This window comes from Oreochromis aureus, linkage group 11 (genome assembly GCF_013358895.1).
Source record: "Oreochromis aureus strain Israel breed Guangdong linkage group 11, ZZ_aureus, whole genome shotgun sequence".
NCBI lineage: Eukaryota > Metazoa > Chordata > Actinopteri > Cichliformes > Cichlidae > Oreochromis > Oreochromis aureus.
In genome coordinates this window covers 17782768-17798735 of record NC_052952.1, presented here as the reverse complement: position 1 = coordinate 17798735, position 15968 = coordinate 17782768, and the positions used below count along the sequence as shown (strand labels likewise).

Sequence of the window (15968 nt, the reverse complement as noted above, 5' to 3'; positions counted from 1 at the left end):
TGCAGAGGAGCGTCTAAAGAATAATGAACGGCTGTATGAATCTAAACAGCTAAAAGACAAATGCTACTGCTACCTTCTGGAAGAATTATCGCAACTGACAAAAGCATTAACTCCGTTCCAAGCCTTATGTAAACACATCAATAAACACAACAATTCAGTATCTCCGCTTCCATCGTGGGACAATGAGCGCTGTTGAGCTCTGTGAGCCGACTTTTGTGTTTATTGGAACTTGGCTGTGGTATGCCTTGGTATCAAATGCCTCTGCCAGGATAGTGTTGCAGACCAGAAACCCGATCCCTTTACCGCTCCCATGAGAGTGTAGATAATGTTCATTCTGAGCAATGTGTAGAGGAAGTCCAGGTAGGTGCAACATCTGTGGAGGAAATCACATCAAAATAAATTAGCATGGTTTATTTGCATGTTTCTAACACTGTCATTAAAATTCTTCAAAGAACATGTGCCGGGACTTTTGTGCTGGGACTCCAGACGTAATTTATCGCCGACCTTGTAAGATCTCTGCTGAACGCCGTTCGTGTAGCAGCAATCTGTATTAATGACAGCAAACCAGGCGCAGAGACGCACATTTGACTTTTGGTCTTGCACCGTATGTCAGCTCTTTTTTCCCCAGTAGATTAAGCCCATATTTACTAGTTATTTTGATGATTTTGATCTTGTTCCAGGCCTCAGCAGTTTGCCTTTGCTCTGAGACTTTCACGCCCCGTAGGTCCATGTACGGCTTGCTGCCAGTGACAGTCTTCTCCAGTCTGTGTGGCCCTGAGTCAGTTTCCTCTAATCTAAACCATCAACTCCATATGTCTTCTATCACAACTTCCAAAGCATTTGAATAAACTCCAGGCAACAGGAACAAATTAATTAATGTCTTTATTCCTCTGTGCACTTTGTAAACTGCCTGGGCGAATGTGCGCATATTCCCGCATGTGCGCAACATGTGTAGTGCACGTTAGTGCCCACACACTCCCACACATATACAGATATTTTCCGTAAAATTGTCTTGATCCTGCATTTAAAATCCAAACATGTTGGAATTGATCTTATTTATACCTGCATTCCTGCTTAATGATTTCCACCTGAGTGCTATAATCTGCTTTTATTGAACCATCATTCACCTTATGTTTTCCCTCAGAGAGTAGGGGATAAAAACAGTAGAGAGAAACCCCAGTCCACAAAATGTTGAAATCCATTGCACGTGTTGGGAGGTCTTCCACCTTAATTACTTGTGTTTTCTCTTCATAAATTTTGGAACACAAGGTTTCCGTTACCGAGTGAGAAAAGAGAAAAGGAAGGGGAAAAAAATGAAAAGGAAGCAGTGCTGATGTTGTTGTTCTGTTATGTTTCGTGACTGCAGAGGGCCATTATGGATACTGTAAACTCAAAAGTTTCTCATGAAAATACCAAGAGAGGAAAATGAAAGAGGGTTTCCTTCATCCTTAGACATGGTAGCTAGTGATGTGGCAATTCTGGCTTATGTGAGACTGTGCTCTCCCAGATGGCTACAGTTTGTCTGACCTCAGCTTTCACCTCTTGCAGAGTCTGTGGCCTTTACTGACCAGTGGAACAGCTCCTGGCTCCCTGGGACAGGGCTAAATTCAGACGTGGGCAGGCAGTGGCTTGTGACTGAAGGTCTAGCTTTGACCTGAACAGAACTTTGAGGTGCTAAGTGAACTTTCATGTTGTGAAGCTACAGTGCATCTTGATTCATGTAGTTTGTAGGTTATTAGTTGGTTGATTTAACCAGGATCAAGAGAACTGATGCTTTTTTTTTTTTAAGTAAATATTGTGGGAAGTGCCTGAAGTGTAATAAGTGATCAAAGCAGCTCGTGCACCACATGGCAGACAGCTTGAATTGCACACTGTTGCTACACTAACAGATGTCAATTTTTGCTATCCTATTTAACCTGGCAATGCTTTACACACAGTGTTTGCTGCTTAGAAACACTGCTACTACATTGCTGCTTCTGTGACTATACTGTAATATACTATAACAGTGGTTGTTTGATGATCTGATGATAGATATGGACAAAGTTTCAAACAAAGAGTTAAGGTGTATTACAAGTAAACCTTGTGAGGCAAAAACTCAGACTGCTGGTTATGTTTAGGACAGTTTTTTCCTAATCTTTGCTCCCACTGACATCAAGCCGACAGGAGGTACCTAATAGGGTTGTCAAAAAAGTCAATACGCAGATTCTAATTGGTACTAACAATTACTTTGGTCTCAGCCTCCTCTTTCTCACACCTTGACATGGCAGCAGTGCAGACAGACAGGAAAGCAGCCTCTGCCCTCACAGGCAGCTCAACACATGAAAAGCATTTAAATTTAGTGAACTTGGTCTTTACGAAGAAATTTGGAAGGTCGGTAAAGCTCCCGCTCCAGTAACAGTGAAGTAATAAACGGGCACATGTTAACCATGTTAGCCATCTAACTATTACCAATTGCCTAATAGCCACATTAGCCATTTGTTAAGTTAGCATTTACGCAGTGGCTAAAAGCTATTAAAAAAGCAATAGGCTAATGTTAACGTGGGAGCTAGGCAGCCAATGTTACCAGAACCGACCATCTGTAGCATTAACAGACTGTGTCAATTTAACAATAAAAAGTGTAATTTTTCTCTTAATAAGATCTCAGATTGAAGCAGAGAAAAGGTTGAAAGCAACAAGACAAAACTAGTAGCTGCCTAGATTACCAACTAGATTTGAGGAGTTAAGTTAGAAAATATGCTGCCAATTTGCACATACTAGTATTGCACGAGTCTTCATTTTAAAAATTAAATACATTTTCTAATTTTCGCCCCTGTGGTATGAAAATGGTATCCAGTCTTGAGTATTTTCCTGTGTATTGCTATCAAGATTGAAATTCCAGTATGATAAGAACCCAAGTAACGAATTTGGTAATCTTAGTCCCAGAACTCTGACTCTAATGCAGAAACCCCACACACCTGCTGTTTAAACCTTGTGTTTTGCCAGGATAGCCAATCAGAAGAAAGTTTATTTAAAGTGAGAGTGACCTTAAAACCAGGGGAGCTATAACAACTTCGTTCAAATAGAGAGTGAAATAAAGGGCAGCACCAAGGCCCAGAAAAAAATGAATAAGATTTTTTTTAACTGTGCTATTTAAAAGAAGTAGAGTCCAATGATAAATATAAGTCTCTTTAAGTTTACTCCAGGTAGGGAAATGGGAAAAGTCTCCACCATGTTAACAGGAGTAACAACATATGAAAAAAAACATTTTTCCTTTCTTTCTCTTTCTTTTTTTGATGTTATGAGGACTTTCGGTAAACCTGAGACTCTAACCAGGTCACATGTTCGAGTATTGTATAACATCTTAGCTTTTCTTACGTCGTCACTCAAACTCCATGTTTTTGTTTTTAACTTGTGTAAACTTGCTAATTAGCAGCACAGCACACACAGATGGAGTGGTTAAGTGGGCGATGAAAGACTAAAGACCTTGCATAGTGATCTGCTTTTAGCTAAAAATACTCGTCCAGTCATTGTTGGTCTGACAGACAGTGATGAGGTCAGATGTCTAGATAGTCCAGAGTAAAATTCAAAGCATTTAACATATAAACACAAGAGTTTGATGTCTGCCCCCCAGCCTGCTGGAAAATTGTCTGAGGTCTCACACCATACTTCATGCTTCTCAACCTTCTCCCATCTCTGCATCCCACATGAAAGCTTCTGATGCGATTGTGCAACATGTATAAAAGGAAAAAGATTTATTTACATGGCATTACAATATGTTAAGGATCTTTTTCTTCAACATCCACTCTGACACATCCACTCCAAAAAGCAAACACAGTTTAATTTACACCAGTGTATGCAGGGTTGTCCTGCCCAGTGGGGTCTTTGTGGGTTTCCTGGCTGTGCTTTGGATGTGGTTTATGCGTTCCGCCTGCTGCGCAATGCATAAGCAGCGGTAGTCATCCTTTTCATTTTATAGCGCGTTCTGGAAGTAAAGGCATGTGAACAGTGTTTGCAAGGTTAATGACTTTGTTGGCAAATTAGTTTCACTATTTATCGTTTCATTTGATAGCTGGACCACAGTGGGTGGCGGGTTTTAGGGTAAGGTTGAGATGGAGAGTTTAATAAAAAAGTGACTCATACAAACCTGAAACGTGAAGCTGGAATTTGCTGGCAATGACACATTGAATCATAAGGTATTTAAGCAGCAAAGGACAGATTTACTTTTAAAGTTATTTTCTCGGGCAGCAGCGTGACCATCCCTGAAGTCCTGGCCTGTCTGAATGTATCAGCCCACCGCAGCAGTTTTTTTTTTCTTAACTCTTCCGCTCTGAGCACATTCCTGACAATTATGAAAATCCTGCTCTTACTTTTATGATTGTTATAATTATGAATGCATTACATCCCTGTAGCTATTTGAACTGAGAAAAATGTGACTGTGTGTTGCCGTTTAAGAGAGGAAAACAGCTGCTTTCTCTGGTGCATCAGCAAGAACATCAAAGAAACACTTTCCCTGCATTGAGTCATTCCGCAGTCTTCGGTTGGCTTGTCAGTAAAAGCCTAAGGTGAAGTTGAAGATGACAGGAAAGATGAGCAACCAGACCTCAGATGCACCCACAGACCCATTGTTTTAACGTTGAGGGCGTTTTGTTTTAGGGTGTGAAGAGTAATGAGCAACATGACGCGACATGACACTAAAGAAATGTACATTAAAGTAATCGTAAGGTTAGACTGCAGAGAGCTGCTTTGCTTCTATCTGCAGCTGAACTTCAGTCAAAACCAAACGATGCCCAGAAAGTTTTTATGTGAGCAAACTATGTGCTATCCCTCATATCTTCCTTTGTTCATATAACATTTGGTTTGCGAAAGCCCACAATACAAATCTATGGCCAATGTAGTAAACTGTTGAGTTTGAATAGTCAGGTGGTTTCAGGGTTTCATGTGAACATGACTCACAAACATTTCTTGTAAATAAACGAGGTCCCACTCCAAAAGTTCTTTCCTAAATAAAGAAGTGCAGAGGGCCCATACGTTGGGTGCATATCTGTGCCAAATGGTATGGAACTAATCTCCACTGAGTTATTTCTCATTAGAGATGGGCCTCTGAGAGGTGCATCGGTGTGTGGACCGTAGACGGGGACAGGGAAGGGACTGTCTGTTCCTGCAGTTGGGCTTCATTTAATGTTGCACAGGAATAACTTTATGACAAATTTAATGCTGTGTAAACTACATGGTTAAGTAGAGAAGCACAAGCCCTTTGTGCAAAGCTGCAGTAGAGCTGTACGTGGAAGAATTTTCTCAGTCCTACCGCTGCTGACAGACATACACGCACACACAGACAGACACCGATACACGCCATGCTACTGGGATTTAGTCAAACTCAGTGGAAACCCATGTGCTGATGCATCACTGTTATAGCACTCTGTTGACTGATTAACGTGGAAGTGCAGTAAAGACTTTTGGAAGAAAAAGGGCACACTGATTCAGGGCTTGAGGTTAAGTAGAACCACAAATCAGGCTTGATTTGTATGTTGAAGGTGTGATGAGTAACTCAGAGTTATCTCGCTCTGTTTTTCCACCCCAGTGATCAGAGAGTTTGTCTGTTTAGAGATCGCTAATCTGAACTCTTAGTCATCTTCCTGCCGGGCATAAGGTACGACCCTACCTTGACCTCGAGGGGAGAAGGAGTTGTTAAAAAGCTTTGGCACGTTTTTACATGATGTTCAATCAGTGCAGATATAATGGCACAGTCACGGTAGTAGTCATAATACAAAGACTGAGAATACGTGGCATTATTTTATCTTTATTTGTTTTAGAGCCATAAAACTAAATGCAATTTTTGCCATTATTAGTGTTGTGCTATTAAAATTTACATTTCTTTTCCTTTTATCAATAGAATTACAATGTGCTTAACCACGATAATGACAGTGATTAAAAGGAGCGTATAAAACAAAATAAAACCGATCCAATTACAAAAATGTGTCAGCTTTGAGAAGACAAAGTGGAGACTTGGCCATGGTGATTTGCTAAGGCTGGAGTCACACACTGTTCGGGGGGGGCAAAGTGAAAAGGCCCAGTCTCACTTCCTTCCTGTTATTTTTAAAGGCATAAATTACCAACATCACACAGCTTCCCTTCTTAATACCTCTGGACTTGTAGAGATTTATTCCTTCTGGATGTTGTTGCCAGTGACTTGCTAGGACTCTTCCGTAGAAGGCCAACGCTTATCAAGCATTTGAGTCATGTACGGCACCGAATGTGCAAAGCATTTAAGGCCCTGGTCTGGTCATACTGAATACCACGAAAGTCACGAATTACTGTGCAAATAAGACATCCTTTAAAGCTAATGAACTCTGCTAGAACTGAATAGTGAGATGTATGATTTCAACAACGTTGTCAAACGGGAGCCTCTCAACCGCATGTGGCCCAGTCCCAGGAAGTCTGCATCTCCAGTTACTTGTCTGTCTGTAGAGCGAGTGGATCACGTTATTAAAAGTGTGTAGGGTTACTGTGGACAACCTTTTCTTGCGATGACACGTCCTGGAACATGGCGGCAGGTTTTAAACTAGGAATGCAATTTAGAGCCAAGTTTATATTAAACAATATTAAGACAGATGTAAGCATTGCGATATATTAAACTGTAAGGTATTTATTTGTGTTAATAACTACAGTGTTGTTCTGGCTGAATTTTTTCCTTCCTCAGATGTTTGTTGTCCTAGTGGACCTCCCTGTGCTAGCTTTTGCTGCGTGTGAAGTTTTATGTATGCTGTGAAAATGCTGTGTGACAGCGAAAAGGCACCAGACCGCGAGTGCTCAGTCTGTCTGGTCTAGTCTCTAGAAGGTCTAGAAGTAGCCTTTGTTTGTCCACAGAACTGGCAGAAAACAAACCCACTCCTTCCTCTCGCTCTCTTTCCTTCTCTGTCAGCTGAAGGGATTTGCTCTACAGCCGAGGAGGCAAGCAACAATAATGAATAGGAGCCTCTTGCTCTGTATCCCATGTGTATATGCTCGTCAGTGTGTGTTTCTCACAGTTCATTTAGTGGCAGCTCTCTCAGAGTTTGTGTGTGCAGGGTGTATTCAGAGCAATATGTTGTTTCTCCTGTTTGTGTCTTCTAAGTATTGCTGGTCATGTTTTTGTGGTGTGGTTGTGTGCGAGAGTGAGCCTTATTGATGATGCCTTTTTCGTTTTTTGTAAATACCAATCTTTTTACACCTATCTCTTCGAGCGAAACTGTGAATACAGCTATAAGGCAGAGAGAGAAAGATGCCAACAGAGAGTAGCTCTGCATTGGACTGTGTTGCTGTATCTGCAGCAGTAGCAGGCAGGTTTTGCTGAGTCAGAGCGAGTTCACACAGCAGTGATGATTGAGCGTTTAAATCTGCGCTCAACGGTGCCACTCGCTGGCAAACCGTGCAAACTGCATGCAGGGAGAAGGATGGCCAATTGCAGTTGCAGGAAATGTATGCTTTTATTGCTGTCAGTCACAACTCTCCTTTACTGCTCTGTAGAGTTTCCATAACTGATTAAAGCATGTATTGTTTCTTAGCCTTTGCGGTGGCTATTTCCAGCATGACTTTGTATGATGTTAGCAGGAAACATCCTCTGTTCTCTAACTTACTGCAGATGTTCTCTGAGTTGCTCCTACTGTTTTGCTCTCACTATTTCTCTTTTTGGATCGCTTTCATATTTAACCACTGGGGATAATTGCTTCCAATGAGTGCATGATGAAGGGGTTTTCTCTACATTTTCAGTCCATGGAAACGTCAAGTTTAATGCAGTTAAAACACATTACTTTAAAGCAAAGTCAGAATCATCCTGCAAGTCTAGTAACATTACATACCACATGTGTGACTGTCAGCTGATTTTTTTCCACTCACCCCCGATTTCTTTCCATACAGAAAAACTCTACAACTCAACGGGACGGGAGCTGCGGAGAGCCCTCTTTTCCCTCAAGCAGATTTTTCAGGTAATTATTTATTCATTTTAGCTGATGTCTAGTAAGAGCATCTTAAAACTGCACCGCATTCAACCCCCACGGTGCTTCGTTTTTCTCATAATCATTTTTTCAAAATCCTGTGAATTCTTTGGTGAATTTAAACGCATTAACACACAAGAAGTTAGTGCACACATTCACGCTCACACTTGGACACATTACTGTTTTCTTGAGGCAGAGTTGTGCTGCTGAGAGTCTGCCTTCGTGGCAGCTGTGGAGTGTTCAGGTCTGGTCATACTTCACACTCTGGGCTGGGCTAGCGGGCAGTCGGTCGCAGAGGGGGAGGGATAACTGACAGTTAAATGGAAAAGAGAGCAACAGGCATTGATATATGCTCAGGATAGATTAATATACCTTACTTTTTACACTCTGAGTGTCCCTGTGAGTTATCAGCTGTAGAGAACAGTGACAATTCTTGTAAAATATCTCTGATCGATGTCTTTCTTCCCCACATTCCAGTTCTGTAACACACATGTATGAGTTTAGTAACTGCTGGTCATTCTGTTTCTTTAGTGCACGCCTGTATGTTTAGGCTGTGCCAAATGACTGGAGTCTCCATCACAGATATATGGTAAATATGTTCTGGAAGCACTTAGACTTCCTCCTGGGGGAGAAGTAGCCCTGACCACCCCACTGTGTTTATTGCTGCTTTCCTCTCGATCCCATCTGAACAGTACAGCGCATCAGAAAATGTTAAATCCTGCGGAAAACCTAATGCTTGGCCTTAAATTATGGAGTCATCGACAGGTGTGAGAGGTGCAGGTGGTTTTGTCATCAAGGACAAAATGTGGGATGAAGTGGAGGGGCCAAAGCAACAGGAATCCATTTGAACAAGCTGCAAACAGATTGCACTTCTCACTGCATCTGCAGCCACTTTTTACTGAATTTGAGAAACTTCTGCTGAGTTTTAACCAGCTGATGATTTGGAATGAGTAAAGCGTGTCAGTAGCTGTTCTCTTACAAGAAATAGTTTTTTTGCCTGCAGTAAAACAAATATTACAAGTGTTGTTTAGTAAATCTGCTTCTTGCAGGATTAACCAGTGGTTTTACCCACTGTGCACAGATGAAATTACTATAATTTGCTCACATTAAGTCACCAGCTCCTTTGTTTTTGTGGCATTCATTTAGTTATAATATGATCAAGATAAGATGGACCTTTCTGTAGTGACTATCTGCACTAAACCAAGCGCTGCAGGCCAAAGAGAAAATAAATTTTCTCGGGTAAATCGTGCCTGTAAAGATCAGCATAAATTATCTCACTAGATTCTGGAGCTGATTTTATCACGTTAGTGTGCTTCTTAAGCTTCCTCTTTATTAGTCTTATAGCTAAGTATATAATGCACAGAATAACTCTATCAATATAATAGTATAAAGTAAAAAATACAGATAAACTGTATATTAAAATGGATGTAGCCACTTTGACATTCATTGTGCTTCAATCACATCATTTTATTTATCCATTTATTTATTTAAACTTGTATAAAAATGTGCATGTATCAGCCAGACACAGAGTTTAGGTAGTGCTGTTTGACATACAATAAAATACTAGAGTTTCCCTCACCAAAACTGAAGAAGAGACTGTTTGGATAGGTTGTTAGTACAATTACCCACAAGAACACCACGGTACTTACCAGATATTTGCATTAAAAATACTTCAAAAGGCACCAACATGAAAAACGAGGTAGAGATATTCAGTTTATTAGACATGAAGTCTAGCAGAAAGCCAGACAGTGTCTGCCTGTGTTTGTGCCCACATTGCTCAGCATAGGTGCCTCTAATTATTCATAAGTATTCAAGTTAATGCAATTAAAACAATGAGTTAAAACAATGCAGTTGATATGAAAGGGTTTTAGCTTTTCAGACCAAAACTGTTTTCAGAACAAGGCTGTAAGCATGTTTGTTTTTGCTATGAATTTGGCCATTTTAACAAAGGCATCTATGAAATCTGAGTTTCATTTGGAGCCATCCTTAAGCGACCATAGAAGCAACTGTCGGGTTTTTAAGTTTAAATTTTAAGCTTCAAACTTTCCTTTTTGATGAGGCTTATAGTTGGGGCTGGATCAGGTGACCCTGAACAATTCTTTAGTTATGCTGCTAAATGCTCAGGCCGCTGGGTGACTTCCCATAGTGCACTGAGTCCCATGCATTTATATGCTGCTACATTTTCTTTTCTCTCCCATAGTTTGTGGGGTTTTTTGTCTTTTCTTTTCTGATGTTGGCTCTGTCTGGCAGCTGGAGGTTTCTTCCTGTTAAAAGGGAGTTCTTCCTTCCCACTGTCACCAAATGCTTGCTCACATAAGATGCTCTCATTGTTTCGTTTCTTTCTGGCTTTTTTACCTTGCAATATGAAGTGCCTTGAGACAACTGCTGTTATGAATGGGCACAAAATAAATAAAATGTTTGAGTTTATAATCTTGGATATTTTCCTTTTTCTCTGTTGCCAGGATGACAAAGACCTTGTGCACGAGTTTGTGGTGGCCGAAGGACTCACATGTTTGATAAAAGTTGGAGCCGAAGCCGACCAGAACTACCAGAATTACATCCTCAGGGGTATGTACGCTGCAGAACGGCACAGCTTTGCACCAGTGAAGCTGACAGCCCGCCCCCCCCGACCTCAATTTTACAACACAAGGATGTTATTAATCAATCCAGTAACACTTTTCTTTCCATAAACCTATCTACAGCCACATGTGTTTATATAAACTATGTAAATTGATGATTCTGCATGATGACCTTCTCACACTCACACATTTTACCCGTATAAACAAACTCAAATGTGTGCCACAGATAATGTGGATGCTAGGCCAAGTTTAGCAGCTGTTTAATTTATGTCTCCCGTGATGGTGATGTCAGAGATCATGTGCGTTGAGGTTAAAAGGGGGCAAGGACAACATGTTTTGGGGATACTAGAGGTCCACAGCTCTCTCTCTTTTTCTCTCTCCAAGGTCACTACCATTTAACAGCCTGCTGTGAGGAGGTGGGTCACACACGCTTAAGTGTCTAATAAAAGTTCTGGCAGGATATTGCAGATCATAAAACTAATTTTCCTCTCCTCCCTCTCATTTTTATTTTCCCTGCTCCTTATTCAGATTGGTTGCACTTCTGTTGATTAAGTTGAACTCTTGACGTCAGCGCTTTATTAGATGTTTGATTTTATATGTAGAACACATAATAAACATGAACTTATTAGCTTGGATCGAGTCATTGCGGTTAAAAAAAAACAAAACAAAAACAAAAAAACAATTGTGTAGTTCAGTCAGCTCTTCTGTGGTTTCTTCATTAAGCCTCCCTAATAAAAGGTCACAGTGCAGCTGACCCCTGTAATTCGGTTGCACATTTCCAACAGATGTAACCTCCCTTGTGTTTACGAACTAAGCTACAGCGTGAGCCCAAATGCTTCCTCTCTAATTTTCTAACAGGTCAATGTTGATTTTTTTTTTTTTTTTGTTACTGAAGAAAAAAAGTGACAAAGTACTGATGGTGCCCCCCCGGCAGGTTATAAACATGAACATGACCCCTGCCTAGACCGTCTCTGCAGGCGTGCTGATCTTAAATGTTGGAGGCTTCATCTGAACTTGGCCCCGTCTCTGATTCAGACAGATAAATCACACGGGTTAAATGGCCAAAACATGACACAGGCGGATAACAACTGGTTTTTGGAAACTTCAGAGTTTACCACATGCAAGAGATGTTAGTGTCATACAGCTGTGAATGATGAGACCACTTCTCATATCTGTTCACTCCTCCTTATTGTGACATCCATTTTTTTTTCTTTAATGTTTGGCAAAGCATGTGGGACTCTTTCCTTTCCTTCGTGTGCTAGTTTATCGCCTCATCTCTGCGGATTGGAGTCCTCCCCCTTTCCCCGTATCTTTACATCAACATGAGAACCTAAACCAAACTAGCACTCTCCCTGAAGCCCTTCTAACCCATTTCAATTTTTGACCTAATTTCTCCTGACCAGCTGAGGAAATGTGGAGTGTAGTAGATCACCCTCCCTCATGAGCCATGTGTTGGCGAACGCAAGTCGAGCATGTGCTGGAACCCAGATGTACAGGTCAGAAATGAATATAGATCTGGCGGCTTTACTGCCGATGACTTCCAAGAGGAGCTATGTCATAAGGATTCCCAAGAGGGGAGTGAATTATTTGCCTGAAATTTTCACACGTGCACACACAGAGAGGAGAACAGAGGCAGATAGCAAACCAAGAGCAGTAATTGCTTTGGTATCAAACACTGATCACTTCTAATGCTTTTTGCTGTAATGTCTTTCAAGTTGAGCCCAGTAAAGAAAAAAAAAAGAAAAGAAAAAAAAAGGAAAAAGTTGAGAGGAATGTGGCCTTGAACCCAACTGTCTGGTGTGCATTAAAAACCTCCCGACAAAACAATCTTGCTCTCTTTCAAGAATAAATATCAATCTTATGGGTCTTTTGTAGTTGAAAAAGGCACAGTCACACGTGCACACCAGTCTGCTTGCATTTTAGAACAACAGGTCTCCAGCCTTAGCTCTGTGGAACATTGCCTTCATTGTAAATGCTTGTTCCTGCAGCATTCTTAGCAATCTACACCATCTCACTTTGCTCTTTTTCTTCGTTTTTTTTTTTTCTCTTTCCATCTTCTTAAACCCCTGGAGGTGTCTGTGGCGGGTTAGTGCTCCCTCAGTGATGTGAGTGGTTTCTGTGTCTGCCTGGTTGGGGTCTGGCCCCTTTCACGGCCCCTCACACCTGGCTCGGAGGGCTTCCAGACCTGGGCTTAACTCCTTGGAGACCTGCGATTTTTTTTGACCCAGGGGAAAGCTTGTATGCCCTTATCACCCCATCAGAGAAAAGGGTGTGAGGTCACTGTTTCAGAGGTGCTCGTGCCATCTGGTCTTCCTGTAAATCTTACAATCAGCTGCAAACACAAGGGAGCCAAAAGGGCAATGAAGGCCTCATTAGGCTCGGTCGTGCTTCTTTCATGCTCATTTATAATCTTTCGAAAGCAGCTCTTGAAATCATAAATCTTTTGTTAATGAAATGAAAATCAGAGCAAAGGTTTCATAGTGTATGTTTCTTTAGTTAAGAATGTAGTTTCTCAAACCACAAAGGTCTCGTGGGTTTGTCAAATGTTCTTTCTCTGCAGCAGACTTGTTGCAGGTTGGAGAAGTTTGACTTGTAACCCGTGGTTAACATGTGAAAGAATGTATTGTAAACAATATCTTTTTTTTCAAAACCTATCACAGAGTTAACATGATATGTATCACTAATATATGACGAGAAGGAGTTCCCGACCAAGCATCGGCATGTGATTATTTGTTAGTGAGAATGCATCGATTTGGATGGAGTTGTCAAATTACACAGGAAAAATCTAATCTAAAAGGAAAGTGATGTGGCTCAGGAGGTAGCACAGGTTGTCTACTAATCAGAAGGCTGGTGGTTTGATCCCTTGTCGTCAAAGTGTCTTTGGGCAAGATACCGAACCCAGAGTTGCTCCTGATGTGTTCATTGGAGCATGAATGTTAGATAGAAAGCACATAGGTGTAGAAAGAACTGCTTGTGAATGGATGAATGAGGCTTGTTGTCTAAAGTACTTTGAGTACTCAAAGCGCTACATAAGAACAAGTCCATTTACCGTTTAGATTAGCTACTGTTGTCTGGTTACAAGCTGGTGGTTTTTGCTTGTAACTGTAATTTTTTTAGGCCTGCACTTGACATATGACATTGACCGTAAACAAATCTGTTACTTAAGAAGCGAAGGATCCCTGATTCGATGTCAGGAAGAGACACAAATCCCTTTGCGGCTGTGCATGTTTAATTTGACACAAAAAATCTGCCAAATAAAACAGGTGGAGCTATCACTTGTGAATAAGGCAGCAGCTGAAAGTATCTTTGTCTTCTTCCTCTTCTGTAAATGCTTATTCCTCCTTTGTGGCACTCACGGACTGCAGTATATTATGTTACCACACTTTGAGAACCGTGGCTTTCATGAAGACCACATTTATAGTAAAGTCCGAAATGCTAATGAATCAGATGGTGGTTTAGGTCCACCCTAATATGTGCCTTTGTGCCATGCTGACAAAAAACTTTCTATTCTGTCTTAAAAAGTGCCAAATAAAACACTGAAAGTTGGCACAGTAACTCATCGTTGTTAGTGCTTCCTCAGCCCCAAAATAAAAGCAGCTTTCGCAAAAAGGTCAAATAAGTTTCATCAGTAAGCTCAGACTTTTTTTTTCTTCACTGTGGTTAAAAAAAGATCCCTATGGTACTAATTATCATGAGCAAAACAGGCAGAGGAGTTGGAAGAACAAATGACAAGGTTTTTCCATTTGTAGAATTTATAGTAAGAACGCTAACAAAAGCAACAACCGTGTTTAATTGGTAACTGTAAAAATGGGAGCGACAGACAGAGAGGGCAGATTAAAGACAAACCAATTACAGTCAACATGAAGTAATTATTCCCTGCTTTGAAAGGTTCACTGTTGACATTCCTCGCCATAAGCTTTGCTTTTAGCTACACTTTCTCTGCGTGCACTTCTTAAAGGCCGTGCTATTTCAGCCTGCATGCTGCTGTTGACAAAACACTTGCCATCTGTAAGCGCCAGTGGAAACAAATTGGAAGTGAAGCGTTAGTTTTTGATGTATGGGAATTTGGAGAAACAGACTCTTTTTTTTCTTTTTTTTTGTTTCAACTTCCAGAGCAAGCGTGGATATAGATTTGATGGAAAACACATTTGTAAACAGGGCATAACTTATCTCCATACCCAAAAGGACATGAATTATACTGTATATACCTGGGCTTGCATGTTATAACTTAGTCTTGAAAATTTATAGCTCTCAAAGATATGAGTCTAGAAGTATTACCTTATGCTATAAGTCATGCCCATATTTCATTTCATACTTTTATCTCATTCGCTCTTCCTTTGCTTCTATCTCTTGCTACCACTTTAAGATCTCCTGGTTTTAATGACACGGCTGTTATAATGCCACAATGCTGAAGCACCTTGACTTCCTGGTTTCCAGAAGGAAGTGCTCAGAAGGGCTGTGTGGGAAAGATAGATGTGTTCTAGTCAAGTGTTTCATTACCTCTTAAACTGTCTAGGACCTAACCCCCCCCAATACAGCACACAGTTCAGCTTTTAGAGCCACACAGCAGGAACTTTAGTGGCCCGCCGTTTCCACAAAGTGCACCTGAAACACAAGAGCCTTTTGTTCAAATTTTAAGTGTCTGTAGTAGCAATGGCTTTAAATTTTATATGAGACACACTAGCAAGACAGCGCATTAAGCAACATGTATGTGCAACGGTTTTCATCTGCGTGTCACAATCCAAAACGCTTCACCGTAAACAAAGGTAAGAGCAGCCAGCTTCATTTATGTACTCCGCACTTTGTAGCCGAACGGGCGGCTGTGGTGTCGAGCTGGAATGGAAACCTGTAGTTAAGAAAAATCACCATAGGAATAATCTAAGTTTTATATACAGTATTTGACTGGGCTATGATTTTAAGTTGGCCATATTAGGGATATTGGCTGCCACTGACATCAATGAGAGCCAAGAGTAGAAAAAAATCTGTTGGAAACCGAGGGTTAGAGCAGCCTTTAACTAGACCGATAGATTGATATGTCAAGAGAAAGTTCTTATGTATGTGGATCAGTACTTTTTAATACTGATCCACACTAAGGAGTCTTTCAGTAGTCCTAAATTTAGACTCTGTTTTGATTGTTATGAGTGAAAACCCAGGCATAGCAGCAGTGTTGGAAGCTCTTCTTGGAAACAGTGCGTATTGTGTTGTCTGGATTGCTGTGCTGGAGGGAGACCTTTACGATGGCCCATTGTCTGGATAAACATTTCCATTTTGTCTGTACCAAGCTGTGTGGATTTGTGTGAATGTATCAATATACTGCATGTGCTGGTCATTACAGGTGTAATCGTTTCCCTGTTAGTGTGATCGTGCAAGAATGACGTTTAAAAGAAGATAAAGTCATGCTTTGTTAATTTTTCTCTAGGATAAAGGGAATTCGAGA

The 15968-nt window shown here is 40.9% G+C and overlaps 1 protein-coding gene across 2 annotated transcripts in view; it reads left to right on the top strand.

Moving 5' to 3' along the window:
• Positions 1-15968, top strand: part of fhod3b (formin homology 2 domain containing 3b) — a 91611-nt gene that overhangs the window by 45149 nt on the left and 30494 nt on the right. For both annotated transcript variants that reach the window (XM_031746213.2, XM_039619688.1), the window contains exons 4-5: positions 7876-7943; positions 10415-10520. In XM_031746213.2, coding sequence (XP_031602073.2) covers positions 7876-7943; positions 10415-10520 — 174 coding nt within the window. The remainder of the gene's footprint in view (positions 1-7875; positions 7944-10414; positions 10521-15968) is intronic.